This window comes from Melanaphis sacchari, unplaced genomic scaffold, assembly GCF_002803265.2.
Source record: "Melanaphis sacchari strain LSU unplaced genomic scaffold, SCAv2.0 Contig7_pilon_pilon, whole genome shotgun sequence".
NCBI lineage: Eukaryota > Metazoa > Arthropoda > Insecta > Hemiptera > Aphididae > Melanaphis > Melanaphis sacchari.
Window position 1 is genome coordinate 6,069,553 of NW_020271560.1, and position 22,760 is coordinate 6,092,312.

The 22,760-nt window shown below is 24.5% G+C and overlaps 1 protein-coding gene across 1 annotated transcript in view; it reads right to left on the reverse strand.

The window, feature by feature from the left end:
- Positions 1-9,622: 9,622 nt before the first annotated feature.
- Positions 9,623-22,760, reverse strand: part of LOC112601911 (UV-stimulated scaffold protein A-like) — a 29,283-nt gene continuing 16,145 nt past the window's right edge. Inside the window, exons 2-12 of the mRNA XM_025349791.1 lie at positions 19,180-19,290; positions 18,806-19,028; positions 18,529-18,649; positions 18,209-18,466; positions 17,983-18,117; positions 14,696-14,883; positions 14,429-14,580; positions 10,702-10,900; positions 10,496-10,633; positions 10,288-10,421; positions 9,623-9,808 (exon numbers count right to left, since the gene is read on the reverse strand). Of these exons, the coding sequence (XP_025205576.1) occupies positions 9,706-9,808; positions 10,288-10,421; positions 10,496-10,633; positions 10,702-10,900; positions 14,429-14,580; positions 14,696-14,883; positions 17,983-18,117; positions 18,209-18,466; positions 18,529-18,649; positions 18,806-19,028; positions 19,180-19,290 (1,762 nt within the window). The 3' untranslated portion in view covers positions 9,623-9,705. The remainder of the gene's footprint in view (positions 9,809-10,287; positions 10,422-10,495; positions 10,634-10,701; positions 10,901-14,428; positions 14,581-14,695; positions 14,884-17,982; positions 18,118-18,208; positions 18,467-18,528; positions 18,650-18,805; positions 19,029-19,179; positions 19,291-22,760) is intronic.

Below are 22,760 nucleotides of genomic sequence, written 5' to 3' on the forward strand. Positions count from 1 at the left end.
ATGACTAAACTTAATAAAATTATTGTATTTACTATTTTTTGATTTGTACGACAAATTATATACACATCTAATATTAGCAAACAATAATAATACATTAAATCAAATATTTCCTTTAATACTAATATGTCATACAATCTTAACATAAACATAAAAATTGTTATTCAATAAAATCACAAAACCAATATGTCAAATATTGAAATATAAACACAACAGTATTCACAGAAAAATGAAACATAATTTCAGGTATGGAAATCCTTTCAGCCAATAATGCCAGTAGGTATTGGATTATGCATTTATACATTTTATGCATACAATAAAATAATCTAATAGTTTAACTATTTATATACCCTTGAATAATAATTGTCAATCACCGAGCTCAATTTCACCCTGACAAAAACATACAATTCGAAATGTTTACGCTATATAAATTTAATCTCATTTTTCTTTACAATAAAATATTACATTCTATCTAAGAAAATTGTATTTACAGTGAAGAGGATAAAAATGAACACAAACAAATTTTTATTGATTTTTTTTTAAATTTTTTCTTATAAAATATAAATAATGTCGATAAAAATTATTAGCTGCACCAAAATTCTTGAAAACGTAATACAAGACTACTTATGTTATTTTTATATCTGTATAAAAATTTGAAAAAAACATGGATACAATTTAATTTATATGCATTTGAAGATCAAATTTTCAATTTTTTTAAAAATTACAAGCTACTAGTAACTGATTTATAAAAATTAAATATAATGATTTAAATTATTTTGATATAAATCGAAAATATTATTTATAGAACTTAAACCTTTTATGTATACCTATACAGTACTAACCTACTATATTATCATGAATTTTATAATACACCATGACATTTTTAATTTATTTTAAGATATCATCTATGTTACAATTAACCTATTTTACTATTTTACAGTCTTACGGAAAGATAATAATACATTTTGAGTTTTATAAGTTGGTATAAATTGGTATAAATAATAAATATATATATATGTGTGTGTAATAATAATTAAGCACTAATAATATTATAAAAGCAATATATTCAGTGAAAATAAATTAAACTACCGTAATACTAAAATCATAAAATGTACTTAGTGATATACGTTGATAGTTCGTCTTCATTCAATATCATTTTTCGTAAATAATAATAATACATCATTGAATTCAAATTTAACACACCAATAACAGTAACTCATTAGAAACCTATCATACAGCTGGACAGTACCCACTAGACTACTATTTTTAAGTTTATTTTTTTTTTTAATGGCGATAAAAAATGTATAATTGAGTAAAAATATTTGTAAATCTAATAAATAGTTCTTCATAAGTTATAGTTATTAACAAAAATAAAAAAGCTTAAATTCATATAAATAGTTATAAGTTTTAAAAGTTAAATCATAGAATATTTCATTTAAACTACCAAAATAAGCAAATTATTTTCTAGTTAAAAACGTATTAAGTTTTTAATATTTAAACCTAAGATTTTTTAAAAGTTTTTCTACATACTATGAAAAAATAGTTAGCCTAAAGTCTATATAATTTTTTATAAGCATTTGAAATTTACATTTTTACATTTCATAATTATCCGTAAAAACAGTTTTTCCTCAGTCGATTCTTATTATTTATTCAAAATATATTTACTCTTTTCGAGCTATTTATAAAAAATATAAGCAATTTAAATTTTTTGACTTTTATTTTAATATTAATAAAAATCTTACATCATTTTTTATTATATATTATTAATGATACATATTTATGTATATATATATATATATATATTTTTTTTTTTTATTGAACTTAAGCTTTGGCGACTAGAGCCATTAGCTGTTGTAGGGGTTATGAACTGTGATAGGGTAAGGTTGGTACGGTAGGTTGTTTTTTTATGATTGTTACGATTGATAGTAAACACGTGTATGTGTGGCAAGGTTTTTAACCACTATGATCCCGGGTGGTCACCCATCCGGGAGCTAGTAGCTGTGGCCGTTACTTACTCTCAGTCGCATTCCACGACTGGTAGCAGCCAGCGCACCACGCCAAGCCACAATGTATATATTTACAAGTTCAAATTTTAATAGAACTCGTCAAAATTGCAAAAATCTGCATATTAATTTGAAGTTAATAATCTATAAAATGTTTAATTTTATTCCTAAAATTTAAAAATTTAATTCAAGATTACTCATAAACAATTCATACTGAAACTAAAAATAGAAAAATTTTATATGCACAATTTAGTTTGTAAGCTTGGGTTTCAAATTTAGATGAAATTCCCCACATTTAAACGATGAATAACGATTTTCATTATTTTTGCTATAATTCAAAAACATTATTCATGGGGACTTAATACTTTTACATAAATTATAAATTTTACTTTATGCAATGACATTTTCAAAATATGTATATTTTATTAAGCTATTGCTTATTTATATCATAAGCCTATAAACCTATTCAGACTATTTTATAGCACCTAATGTAGTGATGTGTATTGATTTAAAAGTTAATAACAATAATATAAAATATGGTATAAATATTTATTATTTTAAATATTTAATACAATTAATTTAACCTACTGTATTACTAATTGTATAATAAAATACTAAAATTAAACAAATACAAAAAACATATAATTAAAATATATACTTAATAATATAAGCTAACAAACTTTTATTACACAGAACCTTTTTTAGAATGATATAATATATTATAGAATTTAAATTTAATACATGAATTACTCTTTACCAACTGTACTGCAGAGTAATATCCTTTTTTCCACCTTTTTTTATAACGTTTTTAAATTTTCAATAATGCAATAATTATAGTAACACGGCTGTTAAAATAGGCAATTTAGCTACATCTCTGATATGCGGGTCTGCTTTTCCAACATTAGTATTGATTATGAAATTATGATAAATACTACATAATATAATTAAACTTATTCGTCAATTGTTCAACTTTTTTTTTTTAATAATTATTTGTTTTAAATTCAAATTTGTGAGAAATATACCCTTTTAATTACTATCCGTATATTATTTAAATACAAATTAAATTACAAGTCATGAAAATATGAAATTACTAAATTATAATTCATTTTTAAAATAAAACTGTATTGAATAGATATTTTTTAGAATTTAAGTTAATCAAATGTCTATTTTATAAATTGAAATAATGCTTCAAATTACAATGCATAATAGTATAATTATAATAATACTATTCGTTAGTAGTTAATGTAAATGTTAAATACAAATTTCAGAAAAATATTTTATTCTTTAAATTTAAATTTTTATTGAATAATTGAATGGTAATATAAATAACCAATTTAATACATATTATTTATTCGTTTACATTTTCAGTTAATCAATAGAAAATAATTTTATGATGAGGTATAAAATATGGATTTTGGTGTATTCTTCAAACCGGTAGTATATAAAGTGATATTATAAAATATTTAATATACAATTTAAATGACTCGAAGACTGTTCATTATTAAAATGTCTGATAATCTATAGTATAAAAATACAATTTAAATTAAAAGTTCGTTTTAACTCACAAACTTTGTCCCACGAATATTTATATTGAAACTGATCTCACTTAATTTGTATTATTATCTATTACCTTATGTAAATTATTTTTCTTCCATCAACGAGAATTTTGTTTAGTTTATTTCATCTATTTGTTACTATAATGTGTACATACATTTTAGTTTTACAATAAATCTACGATAATTGATTTATATGATAATAGAGAATATAAATAATAAATATTCAGCTTCTATTTTCTAATTTTACATCCAATCAATCAACTACCGTAAACGTAATACTCTGTTTTATAAAAAAATATGTTCTATATAACATTTTAGTATTTAATAAAGATCAAATAATAAATTACCAAACTAATAATGAGTAATTAATTGATCATAACTTTCAATCCACATTTTTATGGTTGAGTTATTTAAATAATTAAGTAATTTGTATGTTTCCAAATCATATTATTTTTTTTTATTTGGGTATAGTTAATAGGAATATTTATAACAACTTCACAGATCTGGCCAAGATTAGTACTTGGGTAGTTTCGTGAATGAATCAGTCCCCCTTCAAGCAAAATACTTAAAATGCATAATAAAAAAATAATGTCAATTTATCTTTAATAATTTTAAATAGATATAAAAATTACTTATAAAGGATCTTGTATTAAATTTACAAGCTTATTTTGATTTTTTTTACTAATTTTGCAACTAAAACCAAATATCAAAAATTATTTAAAGAGAAATAATTATTTTACAAGTTAATATCCAGTTTTATAAAAATTAATAATAAATTAATAAATACATATGACTTTCCAATAAACTTCTTTTTTTTAAAAAAACTTTTTAGAAACTATTAGTTATTAATAGATACAAACACAAAACCGTTTTAAAAATAGAATCATAACCGAACTTTGTTCAAAGTAATTTTCTTATTTAATGGTTTATTATTTTTATCAATTGTAGAATGATTAATAGTATAACACTGACTATTATTGAATGAAGTAAAATAAGCACAAATACCCATAACTTAATCTTTGACTTCTGTTTGGGCCTATTTTTTTCTAATTGACAATTGTATCGTAATATATTGATTATTTATTCAGGTGAGAACCAAATTCAAAGATTCAGTCAAATAAATTTCGTATAATATTTCGAGGAGTGGAGTCGACAAGGTATGCTTTAGCATAATATTTCGATAAATATTTTTTACAAATTTTACTTTTAAATTACCAACAGTACGGACACTGAAAATTATAATCTTATTTATATGTAAATAGTATTCAAATAAACTTTTTAATATTACAATATACATATTTATATCTTAATATCCAAACTTAGGATGTATTTGAACGATAAATTGACTTCGTAACATAAATTAATGTATTCTATTATAATAAAGTCACTGTATAACATAGTGTATGTAATAAAAATGCAATTAATTTAAGGACAAAATCACCATAATTTTGTCAATCATAACCGTCAGATAAATGTTTACTCGTCTATTTTAAAACAAAATATTTTGGCAAACTTATATATAATAAGTAGGAAAAATATAAAAAGTATATCCAAAGTCACTTATATTTTACCTACACATACATGCTGTTTCACAATAAACTAGTTATGTTAGATAATTGATAGGTAAATTTTAAGAACCCGCAGCAAACTACAAAGTATAATAAGCGAATCTTTTTTATTTTGCTTGCCTACCTAATAGACTGTAAAATATTATCTAACAGCTTATTGCTAATAAAAGCTTTAACCCCAACCCTGGCTCTTTAGTATACTCAAAACAATCAAAACTAAATAAATTCATAAAAATAAAATAGTAGTTGTTTTATTTTTTGTGAAACGTATACCTTTAATATTCTGTAATAGTGTGAAATCTCAATATTACCAAATTAATAAAATCAGTACCTAATTTACATTCAGACATTCAGTACCTATATGTATAGAATCATACACTCATGTTATATATTTATTTATTTTTTACATACATAATACGTAGATAATACTATTTGATTAAATATTTAGTTCCTACATGCAGTTTACAACATTCGAATTACGATATAAGAGGATAATGTACTCTATGTATAGATTATAGATGATACTTACACTGTATTACACAGTCAATACACATGTTTAGAAATAACAAAGTCTATCTAAAAACAAAATAAATGTATTATTAAAATAAATTATAGATAAGTACTCCTATTTTACAATTCTAAACTCAATTTAAAACAAAAGATTAGTGATACTGAAACAATACAAAAAATATATACAAATATAAAAGTTTATACAGTTATATCTAGTAAAAACTTTGTAGTATATATTTAGCTACTGTTTCTAAAAATAATCAAAAACAATGTCAATTCCTAATAATAATAATATTCCATAATTTACTGTTAACCGGCCATTTCTTTAACACTTACTTCTAATTTTTCTTTGTCCTTGAGAAACTAGTCACGGGAAAACAGAAAAACTATTCAAAATACACCAACTAAATTTTCAATGAAAAGACTAAGATTTTAAACTTTATTGACTCAAAAACACGTTTACAAAAAAATATAAGATAAAATAGCCAATAAGTACTCAATAAAAAAAAATTGGCAAGTGGGTACCGCTCTGCTGTACATTGGGTGTCGAGGTCAATAAAATCACTATAATGTGTTTTTCAAATTTTAATTTAATGATAATCGTAAACCAGTGAATAATGTATATGAAAAACGACTTTAAGTGAAGACGGTCAGTTAGCCTATCTCACTAAATTTGTTAATTCAAAATAAGTTTTTTGATAAAGTTATTAAAAAAATTTGTTTCACTTTTTCTATTTTTTACGGTAGGATAATAAAAATTTAAAAAAAAAAATAATAAATATATTTATTTATATTAATTTTTTTTTAATTATTATAATAATAATATACATTCATATCATATCATATTGTTGTTATTAAATCGTGAGTTAATAATATCTTACTGTGAATACCGTAAAACAGTGTGGATAAGTTCATAGTATAAATAGATAATATCTTAAAATGAATCCCTACGTGTTCGAACCCGGTGTTTTAAATTTCCGCCGTTTTTTATCTTGGCCAAAATTCACAACCACACGTCGGGCACACAGACCATTTTTGTAAAGCGTTTTTCTGGCTCCTCCGTCTCTAGACGCAAACTATTCCGGAAATCCACAAGCTTCTCGGTTCGCCGCCGCGACGGCTCTCCGTTCTTATTTGCTACCGGCCGGTCGTGCGACGTGATCACCGTCGCCCCGTGGTTTTATCGTCATGGCGTAACAAGTGCTGTTGACACTTGTGCGTGTTGGCCGTGTTGTTCTTTTTTATCCCGTTCACGTCGTGAGCGCCGCTGCTTAGTCGACCAGTTTTGTTTTTTTATATAATTTGTTAGCTAACGCCATTTCTTTCGCCAGTTATTGCGATCGTGCCGTGCCCGTTTCCATCCTGTCACGGACCCGTGCTAAAGTCGATGCCTTGTCCAGACGTAATATAATATAATTGCCACCGGACGTTGTTTGTCGCTGTTATTCACGTGTTACTCTCTTACCACTGTGAACCCTTCGTCCAAGTTCGAAAGCTCCCTGTCATTGTCGACCGGCTATAGCTGTAGGTACAATGTGTATGCCATGTTCAAGTTACCTGTGTGCCGTCGTTAACGGATATCACGGTCGGAAAGTTTCTTGTCCAACTGTTCGACAAGAAATTCGGCTTTTTTTTGTATTATCGTATTATCACAGTTTGAGAACTTTCTGTATTATTATTTCATTGGTTTTTATTTCGAGACAGTCTATACCTATTCATTTCAATTCCTCGTACGTGATTTCTTATTATCATTATTTATAATACAAGTTTGTACAATGTATTTTCATGGCGCGAGTATTGAAATTTTTCTAATTGGTCTTACTCCTCCCATCAACACACCACTAGTTGTTACAGCAAACTGCTAATCTCGTAAAAACTGTAACGGCGCCACACTACATATTTTGAAAATTTCATCGCATATATAATAGTAAAATCCATAACATAAATAGAAGTCTTAAGTTTCAAATAAAAATGTTTTTGAATTATAAGTAATCACAAATAATTAACAATGTTATTCATCGTATGAATACGTATTCTTGTCCAAATTTGAAATGCAAATACATAAAAAAATAATAATTTTGTTTAGATATTTTAGTTACAATATAAGCTACTTGATGAGGAACGTTTAATTACATTTTCATGAATCAGTTATAAAAATGAAAATTTCAAGTTTCTACGGTTATTTGCTTTTAAATTATAACAAAATAAAGAAATCAGTTTCATCAAAAACCAGTTTAGCGTAAAAATTAGCGTTTTTCCTTTACTTTTAAATTTTAATTTTTCTAGACTTTTAATAAAAGTATTTGAAGTTTTTTACTATTTACTGCCTGAAGTACTCACTAGATTACATTTTATACCAGAAACTACTCCCAATATTGAAAATCGAAGCATTTTTAGAAAGACAGAAAAAAACACATTATGGTAAAATAAATACATTCATCACTTCGCTCAACATCTAAAACAAACGTATTCTTTACTTTTTTCAGTATAATATCAAAAAAAAAATTTCAGAAAATCGTCAAAACATACATGATATATTTTATATTTTGTCAAAATCAAAATATATAAAATTAGGTTAAATAAATAATCCAAACAAAAATATTTCTGTTATTGATTATTTACTAAGTAGTAAGTACCATTATTGCATTATATAGGTAACTTATATATAAATAAAACCTTATATTATATAGGAATTGTTCTGTATTATGGGTTTTTTTAAATTCTGAGAGGAACGATGAATGTATTCATTTTTAATTATGTGTGCGTTTTTTATTTTTGTTATTCGTCACCTTTAAAGAAGTTAATAATGCTTCAATTGTCAACATTAAGGATGGTTTCTGATAGAAAATTGGATATTAACTTTAGTTAATACTTAGACAATCAAAAAAGTAAAACAAAAAAAAAAAAATTTAAAAAAAATATTTCTAAAAACCAATACTCAATAAAATGTATTTTATTCTATTTTTGAGGTACCGAACTCAAAAACAAATTTATATCATCAAATTATTTTCTTAAATATTGAAAAAAAAAAGTTTAGTTAATCAACGATTTTTAAAATATTATACAAAGTTCTCATAATTTATTCATTTACCGACTTACCAACTAAAAAAAAAAAAAAAAACTTAGTCACAATATTTTTTTTTTTTTTTTGTTGTAAGTACTTATTTAAAATTACAATTTTGATATAATTTATAAAAACTCAAAAACATACAAATTATTTTGTGGTTACAAGCTTATGATTTTACACCTAAGATTTGAAAATGTAGTTTAAAAATGTTAAGGTTACAGTTGTTTTTATTTTTATAATCATTTAAATAAAGTTTAAATTTTGTCAGAATCTATCTACACCTCTTTTTATCTACTATACAGCAGAGTGGTAACCATTTTCCTACCTTTTTAATAATACGTGTTGTTCATGAAGCCAATAGAAATCTACCAAAACTTTAATAATATTATTTATTTATTTTTTATTATTATACTTAAATATTTCCTACAGTATGTTATAATATCTTTATTTTCATTAATTATTAATACTACTTAGAAAATATAACATAAACAATACAAAATACTTCAATTTTCTTTCAAACAAATAAATAATTTTTTATTTTCAAATTCACGGACATAAGTTCTATAACATAATTATAAACATTGAGCACAAAAAATAAAAACATTGTACAATAATATAATAATATTTATATTTATCTAGAATTATAAATTGAATAAATTAAAAATGATTTTTTTTTTCAATTCAGATAAAAATACTTTTATACATTTTAATTATTAATAAATTATTATTTACAAGAAACTACTATTTTAAAAGAAGACAAGTTGTCCCTCTACATATATATATATATATATATATATATATATATATATATATAATTACAAACATATAATATTAAGAATTATACTGTACTTCTATAATATTATCGCAAAAATACACAAAATAGTTTAGATACAGTACGTAAACATTTTTGACATAATTTAATATTACTAATTGTTAACTAAAAATTATTATTTTATAAATTTTAACACTTAATGATTAGAAAAAAAACATAAAAGACGAATAAATTAAGCTGTATCATGAACATAATTGAATTGATCTCCAAATTTGTCTCGAAATTTCCTCTGATCTATACCATCTAAAATGTTAGCCACTTTCTTCACAGATGATCTAGAAGTATAAATATATGTAATAATATCATTAAACATAATTTCTTATTATATAAGTAGATAAGTAGATAATTTGTATAGATTATGATTCAAAGAACAAGATTTTAATTTTTACGAATTAAATTTGATACGATTGTAATTGAAAACATTACAATATGAATAATTATTAGTAACAATGATTTAAAAGGACAATAATAAAATTGAAATACGTAATTCACTAATAATTAATTTATATATTTTATTGTTTAAAAAATGCCAATACAAACAGTACATTTTCCAAGTTATTTTATTGACATTCTCATAACTATAAATACTTTTATTACTTTACATTTAACATAAATTTACAAAAGAATATGTATACATCACAATTTTAAATTTAATACTTCACCACTAAATACCTAATGTCTTGTACTAATTACTACATAATTATATTTTATAAATAATAACTGATTATTAATTTGTAACATAATTCAAACTTACTTTTTGAATACTTTTTTTTCCAGCCGGGCGCGTGGAGTATCTTGTTCTTTTTTTAAACTTGTCAGATTTGAATTTTGTTTTCGTTTCCTCCTGCTTCCTTTTTCCGGCATTTTAAGATCAACCCCTGTTTGATACTACACCGATAAATAATTATCAATATTAATATAAAAAAACATAATTTCGATCAAAACTTCAAAACACATTCTACCTGTATATCTCTAAGCAACTGTGGATTTTGCCAATCAGGTACATTCTGTTTCTTCTCTTTTTCTAAGGATATTTTGTTTTCAGGATTGACAACTCGACCGAGCTCATCTCTTGGTACAATACGTCCATGAAACGGACACTATACAAATAAACAAATGCAATAACTAAATCTTTTTAGTTTTAACTTTTAAGTTGTATTTAATTTACCTTAAAACGGTCTTCTCTTGGGCATAATTTTCCACTTGGCAATGGGGTTCTACACTGTCTATCAACTCTTTCAAATTTACCAGTAAATTCAATAACTCGAGTACGTAAAATTTCAGATCCTCCTGGCTGTATAATACCATCACAGTCAGTATCCATTACAGAATTCGAAGTCCAAAAACTATGACCATCTTGATTTGTACTATAAAAATTTATAAAATATTTATTTTCATAAGCAAACATAATTGAAATTCAAAGATTTATAGAAATCAACATTTGTAAAACGCTTCGCCTCTATCGAAAATGATGGTAATGAGCGAATTTGTTTCAAAGAATATATATAACATTTAAATGATAAATTATAAGTTAATCACAACTATATCACCCCATATCCGGGGTAGCTCCATCTTCTGAGTTCACAATTTTTCCAATTATTTAACCTTGGTATATTTCAAAATTACCTCATAAAATAATAAAACGATTTTCATGTGAGAGTATATGTTATAAACCAAAATTTTTATCATAACTACTCCCGTTGCTCCTTTACATAAATCGTTCTATTTTAAAAAAAAGTTAGATAGGCTAACCGACCTAGTTCTTTTAGTTATTAAACTACAAATATTATAATAACCATGCTTTAGGAGAGTTTAAAATAAATAAATTCCTTTATTCTACTAGTGTCGCTGATCCTATTGTGTATCTATGATAAATACTGCAGTAAAAACCGAGCTTCAAACTACCATATCTCAATTCTCAAGAGAGACTCAAAAATTTGCTTATAATTAGTTTTAAAACAGGAGTTAATGAACCTCTGATGATTTTGGGAAAGTAGTAGGTATACTACTACAGTATAGAAATTCGTCATAGGTATTTCAGATGACATTGACTATCTTAACATTTGTAACACATTCCACTAGTCACTAATTATGCCTAAAAGAGCAACAAAACTAGGCATGTTGTTTGGCCGACAAATGTTTATCATAATTAATTTTAATTAATTTAAACTAACCTATTTGACAACTACTGATTTATTTTGTTGTCTGTTATTATATTATATCTTTCTTCTTTATGTATATATAGACAAATAATTTTACAATTGTGTTAAAACTCTTTAATTTCTGGAACCCCTTATCAAATTGATATCAAATTTTGCACACATATTCCTTGGAACTTAAGAATAACATAAGTCTCATACAACTTAGTTTTTCAACCTATAAAAATTGTTATAAGATAGCTCACATATGTATTTCGTTTTAGATTACAAATATCTAGTATTTCTTTTGTTTATGCATAGGATTACTATTGTCTACAAAAATAAAAGAGACTTTTATATAATAATTGTAGGTACCTCAAATACTCAATAACTATTCATCAATTTCGATAACAATTTCAGAAATTGTTCTTAGAGATATCAGGAAAAATTAGTGAGTAGTTAATACCACGTTAAAAAATATAAGTGCTAATCCAATCCGCCTCACTAAAAGTTTCCTATCTCAGTCAAATTAATTCATAAATTAAGATACAATACGAATTTATCCGCGAACTGAGATTTATTAATACTAAGATACACTTGCAACCTACTTACCTACATGCAATGCTATATTTTATAATTGTTCATTTTTTCTTGTGCAAAATCAAATTATACAGCTATTATAGTATAATAAAATTAACATTAGGTGCAACCTGTAAGAAACGCATATACTTGAACATTAATATTAATTTAATTAACGTATTATAATCTATACCACAATTACAAAAAAATGAATATCTATAACCAACATTGATAAGAAAGCATAACACGACGAATGTGTAAAATATGTGCTGTATTTTATGTAATGTAAAATAAAATATAAATAATATAATCGATATAATCTACAAACAATGACAAACTGCAAAATACAATTATTAGAATCTTTCACAGAAAAACTATAGACGATAAAAATACAGTGTTAAGAATCGATGGCCTTGTTGCTAAAACGACTCAAGAGCGCACGTGTATATTTTTAACGATGTAAAACACCAAAACACATCCATACATTTTAAACACATTTAACTACAAGCATATATTAAACATATTATATATGTATATGAAAATACGTTCAATATATCATAATTTATTGTTTTATAAATAACTCGTAAGCACATCGATGGACGATGTTAATGCAATATTTCATACTAAATATTTTCCCACACAGTTAAACCATTAGATGTTAAAATTGGCTAGTTCTAGTGTACGGGCTGTAACATATAAATTTTTAGGTATAAATTATTAGGTTTTTTTTTAATTCGTACGGATCTTTAACAGGCACTCGCACTCACGTAATTATACTGCCCATCGCATGCGTATTTTTAATTAATTTCGTTTTAAAAACAAAATTCATCAGTACACATGATCAATTATTAGTGGTGCTTCGAACTATTTAAAAACCTAAACCGCATTTGAAAGAAAATTAATATACAAAATATTTAGTATACTTCTGTATTTTATTGTTTAATACCATATAATATCTGCGCGCGTTCGTTAAACATTACTCGGACAAGTCGGACACGCAGTGACAATATGTTATTAATTATTTATCAAAGGGTAATTTCAAACACCAGAAAAACTAACACTAACACCAGTAACTCGAAATTGATTAACGAAATTATTTACTTAAACATAACATATATTTTACATATTTATAACACTTTAAATATAAATTTTAATACATCTAAGTGAAGTCAAAATAATAATATTTTCAACCTTGACCTTTTTTTCAAATCACATCCTCTAACTATTGAACAAACAGCTTTAATCCAACGTTATTCCCAATAAACGTGTTTCAGATAAAAAATAATACAAGGTCGTCGGGTATCATTTTGTTTTGATATCAGAGCTTGCAAACGTTATAATAACGTTATATTTTACAAAAAAACGATTAAAATTTGTAAACATAATTATAACGGAAAACGATAAACATAAATAATTAAATAACACAAAACAAAACATAACGATTAACAAAATATATGATATATCATCAAACAAAACATTAGGCAAAACGTTATATTATATACTATATCATTAAAAACAAAAAAAATTAATTTAAATTATTTAATTAATAAACCATAAAATATAATAAAAATTTTAACTCTAAATAACGATAAACGCAAAATTTGTAAAACGTTTTAACTGTAAATAACGTATAAAAAAATTATTTTCAAATACAAACTCTGCCTAATATATAATATTATGTTATCGTAGAAGAAAACATAAGTCAACTTAATTTTAGTCATTTTTTTAAATGAACCAAAAAACTATAGTTTATGTATTTTATTTTATTTTTTGAACAATTATATTTATTTTTTTTCGTCATAACACTCGACTTTTCTTGCTTCTTTTTTTTTTCACTTTAGAATAGGACTGTGTACTATTACTGTTTGATATAATTTCATGTCCACATAATATATTCTCATAATTTCATAGTATTTCCTTGAAGGATTTTCCTTACATTCTACAAACAAGACATTCCGATTATATTTGTACCATAAAACGAAAATTATCTTTATCCATTCCGACGACGTAATTTCGAATAATCGAAATACGCAAATTCTATACTGATGTATTATAATATTGTTAGTAGACTTCAATGCTATTATATTAACACAAGGTAAAGTTTAAAAAATATTTAAGGTCACCGAGACACAATATTTTTAAAATTAAATCTAAATAAAAATAAATGATAATATTTACGGTAAAATACGAGGAGCCGAAAGTTGTTCATCTTCCCAATGATATAGATCAATGTCAAACGGTAACTTAGGCACGGTTGAAACACTGCTGCGATTTTCATCTCTCTTTGAAACTTTTACAGACTCAGCGCAATTACTACCATCATTATGAGTCTAAAAATAACATAGGTATACATATTATGTACATACTTTTTTTTTTTAATATCATATCTATACAAGACATGATTTCACCAAAGAGATTATACTAGTATTTTTAAATAGTAAATACATTATTATCAGTTTTAGCTAAACATTGAGCCAATAGATCATCAGCGTAAGATTTAGGAAGGACTTCTTCCATGTCCGATTCGCTGGAACAATCATCACTGTCTCCGTAATACGTAATTTTATTTTCTCGGCTTATCAGATCGGTTAAATGCCGCTTGAGTTCGATCACTCGTTTCAAGAGTTCTCCATCTATTTATGTATAAAAGACAAACAATATTAAAACTAAACCAAAACTATACAATGGATATACATGTGTTCTTGAATCTCGATAATAAACAGCTATAGATGTCTTTGTAAACTGAGACTGTTATAAAAAAAAATGTTGTATTCATAATAAATTCTATAATTAACATTATTAATCATGATTCTGTTAATTTTAGATTCTGAGCTGAACGATGAAAGTATTAAAATTTTACAATATGTGTTTTTTATTACCTATTTTATTTTTATTTCAAACATCACCTTTTGTAACAATGAAAATACTTCGATTTCAATTTTGGTGTGATATCTGGTATAAACTTGGACCAAGTTGTAACATTGAGTACTTTTTCAGAAATTTTTTAATTAACCGGGAATACAAAAAAAAAATTAAGAAAAAAAATAAACCAAAATTTAAAAAACTGATATTGTTTTTTTTTATCTAACTCAAAAATAAAATGTATTTACAAATATTTAAAATTTTCACTAAATATTAATACTCTCTATGCATTAAATATTTTCAAAATTTGTTGACTGTTTTTGGAGTTATTTCAAAAAATATTTTAAATTAACAAATCATTTCAGTTATTTTCTATGAGTGTCGATAGAGAAAATCTCACTTTGTGAAAAAACTTAAAAAGTACAATGTTATTCATATGTTATTCTTATTCCAATAAACATTTATCTTAAATACATTATCACTACATTTTTTTATAAAATTTTTAAAATTTTAATTTTAACAAAATCACGAAAATTTACAAATTGTTTATATTATGTAATTAGAAATTCCTAAAACAATTTTTTTAAATTTTATACTAAATTATATTTAGTATATATTATATTATATTTATCTAAAATAAAAAAAAAGTTCACTAGAGAATAGTTTATGAGCGTGTTAAGTTCAAATTTGAACATTATTGGAAATTGGATAATCACACATAAAATAACTATTATTCAACTAATCGTTTTTCGATATTTTGGAATAACTCAAAAACAAATTATCATAAATACCTGAAATTTTCACCAAATATTTGTGCAGTAATTTTCTTCGCGTAGTAAAATGTTATAAATATTTCTACTATTTTAAATTATCTATTTATAGACCATTTTCAAATTTTTAATTTTTTTCTAAAAGTTTCAGTATAATATATTTTTCTAGATCAATATGTTTAAAAATGTATAAAAATTTCTCATACAAGTTTTTATTTAAAAATATTAGAAGTTCAAATTTTGAAAAAATTAATTTGTTTAATACAATTTGGTAATTAAAAATGTATAAAATGCTCAATTTAGAGAGTTAAGGATTGAAAATTTAACACAAGGTTCCTCTAAAGTATTTTGTACTATAAACAAATCTAAAGAATAAACTAACAGTTTTTTATGACATTTTAAATTCAAATTAGAATAAAATAGATATTTAAATGAAAAATAACGATTTTAGTTGTTTTGTTGTAATTTAAAAATATTATCGGTAGATACTTGAAACTTTTAAAGTATATCATAGTATACGCACGATAACAGTTTTAAATTCAATGTTTTCATAAAAAATGAACTTTAACTACTCAATACAGTAATTACTAATAATAAAATTAATCACTTTAATAACAATATCAATAAATATATCATGAAATATACTTATAATTAGGGATAGAATTTTAATGACCTAACAAACCTAAAAAAAAAATGACCCCATAAAACGCACGAAAAAACATAATTATATTAATAAATTAATAAATAATAATTTATATTTATAAGTATACAAATAAATTCATTTTCTGGTATAATGGCTAGCTTCATTTGTTCTGAAATTAATATATTTTGAAATAAAATAATATTGTAAAATTTAAATTTAAATTTAAACTAAACTTAAAATTAATAAAAAATTGATAAAGATAACACGTAATCAAACTTTATTATCGGTTAGTCCAACGAGTATATTTTATATCATATGTATTAAATATTTTTAGAAATTTTATTTTATTTTAATTATGTATCTTAATATGTTTGTACAATAATTTATAACGACCATTTAAAAAATCTATTTAAAAATTTTTAAAATATTACCCAGATTTCAATGAAGTATAAAAAATGCCCGTAAAATTGATAAAATGACCTAAAAGCTAAAAAATGACCTAAAATTTAAAAAAAAACTATATATTTGAACTCGTAAATGATAAAATCACATTTTTTGCTTGAAAAGCTTTATCCTGTAAATTCTAAAAAAAATGCAAAATCCTATACTATCCTAACTTTACTTATAATAATACAAAATAACTGACCATTATCTCTCCACTCAGAATCGTTTTTCGTATACAGTGACGTGCCAAGGGAAGTTTTGGATGTTGTCACCCCCCCCCCCCCCCCCATTAATTTTCAAAACAATAAGACTTCAGTTAATGTAATGAAGTTCAAATACTTTTAGACAAAATAATTCTAATTAAAATACATATTATGAATGACTTTATTTTTACTTTCTATGTCTGACCCCTAGATTTTAATTTTCTAAAAAGTGACGCTCTAATAGTTTTGAATTACCCATCCCTGGTATATACCTAAACCTAACTCCCCTCATTCAAAAATTTTTGCTACGCTACTATTTGTATACAATGATATAAGATTTAATTCAAAATTAAAAAATGCATTACAGTTACCCACTGAGACTACTATACAGCAGAACAGTACCCACTTTTTGTATATTTTTTTCATTCTTATTTTTTTATTTTTTTTTTTTTTTTTTATTATTATTTTATTGTATTAGTTTATAAGTAAATTACGCTGTTTACTTTTTATTCTATTTCAATAAGCCTGGGTCTCCACACAAGTCTTCTCAATGAAACCCAATATTTTTAAAAGAAATCTAATAAATAAATTATTTAATTGTTTAATTATTTATTTAAATAAATAGATTATTTTATAAGTTAACAAATAATACAGAGACATGTACTTGCTGTTGTTGGTTAATAATTTAAAAAAGTATATGCGTGTACTAATAAATTCAACTAATTCTTAAGGAGTGTAAATGAGAAATGACACAAATCCCACCCCACATATATCCTTATTTATACTATAATATATATATATATATATTACTCGAAATTTTTGCAATGTCTTGCAACCATTTTTTGATTTTTGGCAAATACTTGTCAGATATGAGCTTTACTTGTTCATTTGCACTTTCAATTATAGCCAAGTTGTCATCAGATTTCTTCACTCTCTTTCGAAAATCTAAAGCAACCCATACAAGAAGGAAATTAAATACACGCTACCAGTATATACAACAGATGCAAATTTGAAATTCGAAAAATTTAATAATCACCCGGTTTTAGCGTGACTGTCACAGTGTGTGCTGCAGGGTCGATTATGCCAGTTTCTCTGCACCTTTCATTTTCGTTGTTCGACTCAATCACGACGGCAGTTTTTCGTCCAGTATCCAACGAAGAAAGTTCCGAAAAGCTCGATGAAGGGACAATTTCTTTTTCCACTTCAGGTATAAAAAACTCTTCCGGAGTGGGAATTAGCAATTCCAGGCAACTCTCTAGGGTTCTAGCCGCAATAGTTACTTCCGGTTCGAGTTCTGTGCAAAACGTTCACTAAAATCAATTTTTAACTACAAAATAATAAATATAGTGTCTATACCATTTATTTCGGACTCAATTTTTTTCAATTTTTCTTCATTAATACGCCGCTGTCTCTGTTCCTTGTCCTCCAGCAACCTTGCTTTGGCAACGGATAGTACGGTCATCGATTCAAAATCAATCTGAAATTGTATACACACCTCACACATTATAGTTAAAGAATGTAATAATTAACTAATACATTGCATCTATGTGTAATGAAGGGTTTAACAAAAATGATGTTGCAACATACATCATACATATTATATAGAATAAATGACAATATCATAGTAACCTACTTTTTTGTACTTGTTCAAATACTTAAACACAAAATTAAATTCGTCTTTGAAGTCTTTCCCGAATTCGTCACTCCATTCCTTAATACATCTAATGGAGTAAATTTCCAAATCCGTTGCGAATTTCTTAGGAGGGGGCAACGTTCGTCCCGTATCCGTGTTAACTGTGAGTTTTAGAAAAACCGAGATATTAGCGATTATTAATTTTCTAAAATGTTCAAATTTCCTAAAACAAATAACATGATTATATAATTATATTATTGTCCATCTATACTAATCTATTGACTCTAGCACAAAAAAAAATAACAATAAATCATACAAAAACAGTAAAAGTAGATTTAGAAGGTAAACCTACATGAAAAATGTCAAATACATACTTAAAAAGACAATTACAAATTCGGAGTGCACTCAAACGAATCTGAGAATGTTTCTCTTTGAGCTGATGAAATAGTAATGCATGAACTCTGTCGATGTAGATTGAGGATTTTCTAAAAAATTCCCATATTTAAATAAAAAATTACATATACAATTATTCCTATATTCGTATAATAAATTTAAATAAGAACAACACATTATTTACCTATTGGTTATAGCAGTATAAAAGCAATATTCATTTAAAACTACAATAGTATATTATACTTTAATCTGACAAATTCATTTGTTTGGTATTATAGCTCCATATTTTTTACATCGTGTCAACACTAACAGTAAACATAGACTATACATTTTATTGTATCGTATAAAAGTACCTAATAAATAAAAAAGAAAATTAGGAATATAATAAAAAGGAATTATGTTTATATTTTATAAGAATAATAAAATTATAAAAATTATATTAGACGCCAAAATGCTGCTGTTTCACTTAAAATAGACTCAAATGGATCCGTTTGAAACCAGAATGACTTCTTCAAATAAAATCGTAGCTCAGAAAAATAAGAATCCATGAAATTACAGTCCATCTGCGTTTCCATTTGACGATCCCCCATATTCGTTATATACCTACTATTTACTTTAAGTATATGCATCAGAACCCGGTCAACAAATTAAAATTTATAATATGAGTAAAATTCAAATAGCTTAATATCGTTGCAAGTCCTCCAACAATCGGATATAAGTACACAACTATTGTTTCCAGTCGGCAGTCATACGTATTAGTTTATAGTTTATACAAGCAACCTTATTTCATTACATTTTATATATCTAATAGTATTGTCCTTAAATAATACATATAAACTTATATTTACAATTTTACATATAGAGAAAAAAACAAAAATATATGGCGAAATTATAGAAGAAAAGTACAAATTATTTTTATGTTAGTCAATTATCTTTATTTTAAATTTAAAAAAAATAATTACGTTAAAATATATAAATATAAATCAAATATAAACACTGAAATTACAATAAATAATTTTATGATACTTAATCTTTATATGTTAACATTAAAAATATGTCTAAAATTAAGAAAGTAAATCATGATTGCTAACTATAAAATTAGATAAATCAATGTAATTTTATTTATAAGTATTGAATTTTAATATTTGTTTCAAAATATATTCATAAAAACTGTATATACCCATATTTCCTATTAATAATTATGAAGTAATATATGATCTATAACCAATGGCAATCATTTAAATAAACAACAAATATTTGATTTTCGTGTGGAAAATCATGCTAAATTCATGTATAAGCCACTCTATAGCAACCTCTAGGGGTTGATATAATTAACTATATAAACACCTTTTAAGTCTCAAAGAATTTATTGGCATAACTTTTATTGAAAACGAAAGTTATGTAGAAATTATACAATAACAATAAATAAATGGAAGAATTATATAATATATTAAGATATTATATGCCATACAAGCTATAATACGTAACAATCTTTAAGTTTATGTAGATATTTTTTTAAAGAAATCAATATTATACTAAGGTATTTCCTATAATTATTTATTGAAAAAGTCCAAGGTATCAAAAATAATTATTATTAATTTAAAATGTCTTTTAACATCCAATAAATAGCAATAAAAACAGTCGTTATTTACACATAATAAAGTCTTACTTATTTAAAAGGTTATTAATAGAATAAAGAGATCTAAAACAGGATTGAGCGACCACACTGTGAGTACAAGTATCTACCTACACATTGCGACGAATGGCATGTCCTATTATACCGGACTACACACTTCAGTAATGTTAATAAAAATAATACATAATAGAACAATTATTAGAACAAATACATATTTGTTTTACCAGAAATGCCAGAAATTATCTTTGGTTTTTAATAACAGCGTATAAATATATTACATATCATATAAATATACCTAGTATTATAAAAAATGATAGACTGTATATAGTGTATATACCTAGTATTCTCCAAGACTACAATAACGTATTCCTGCAATCAAATTTATACACATATTTGAATAATGAATATTGCTACTATAAAAATATAAATCTATATAAATTTATATTTATATATTTAGATATAAAATTTTTTTTTAATAACACACTCAATACTCATTTTATCATCTTGAAACTTATACCATGAAATTTGTCATCACTTATTTAATCTAGATTAGTCTACTTAATGTTCATTTTGGTTTTTTAATTGTTTTAATAATTCTAAAACTTTTAAATCATTTCAAATGTACTAGTATTATACGCATATACAAATGTTAAATTTTGTTTTTTTAATAACACACTCAATACTCATTGGATCATCTTGAAACTTATACCATAAGATTTGTCATCACTTATTTAATCTAGATTAGTTTACCTAATGTTCCTTTTGGTTTTTTAATTGTTTTACTAATTAAATTAAAGTTATCATTTCAAATGTACGAATTTAATTGTCCTATACAAATGTTAAATTTTGATTTTTTAATAATACACTCAATACTAATTGGATTATCTTGAAACTTATACCATGAGATTTGTCATCACTTATTTAATCTAGATTAGTTTACCTAATGTTCCTTTTGGTTTTTTAATTGTTTTATTAAATAAATTAATGTCATCATTTCAAATGTACAAATATAATTGTCATATACAAGTGTTAAATTTTGTTTTTTTAATAACACACTCAATACTCATTGGATCATCTTGAAACTTATACCATAAGATTTGTCATCACTTATTTAATCTAGATTAGTCTACTTAATGTTCATTTTGGTTTTTTAATTGTTTTAATAATTCTAAAACTTTTAAATCATTTCAAATGTATCCTGTTATATAGTAATCCTGATATTAAGTAATCCTGTTATAAGGTAATACTGATATATAGTAATACTGATATTAGGTAATCCTGTTATAAGGTTATCCTGATATAAGGTAATCCTGTTATATAGTAATCCTGATATTAGGTAATCCTGTTATAAGGTAATCCTGATATATATTAATCCTGATATAAGGTATTCCTGTTATAAGGTAATCCTGTTATAAGGTAATCTTGATATAAGGTAATCCTGTTATATAGTAATCCTGATATTAGGTAATCCTGTTATAAGGTAATCCTGATATATAGTAATCCTGATATATAGTAATCCTGATATTAGGTAATCCTGTTATAAGGTAATCCTGATATATAGTAATCCTGATATAAGGTAATCCTGTTATAAGGTAATCCTGATATAAGGTAATCCTGTTATATAGTAATCCTGATATAAGGTAATCCTGTTATAAGATTACTTTATAACAGGGATACTTATAACAGGACATTTTATAACAGAATTCTCCTACTCATAACAGATTACCTTTATATTTGTGATTACGCTAATATCAGGATTACCTTAGTACTGTGATTACTATATCAGGACAACTTTATAAGAGGATGTTATTTTTCTTCAGTTTGGAAACCGATTTAATCTTATAAGAGAGGTGATTACCTTTATCGGGATTACTATAACAGGATTACCTTATACCGTGATTACCTAATATCAGATTATATAATGGT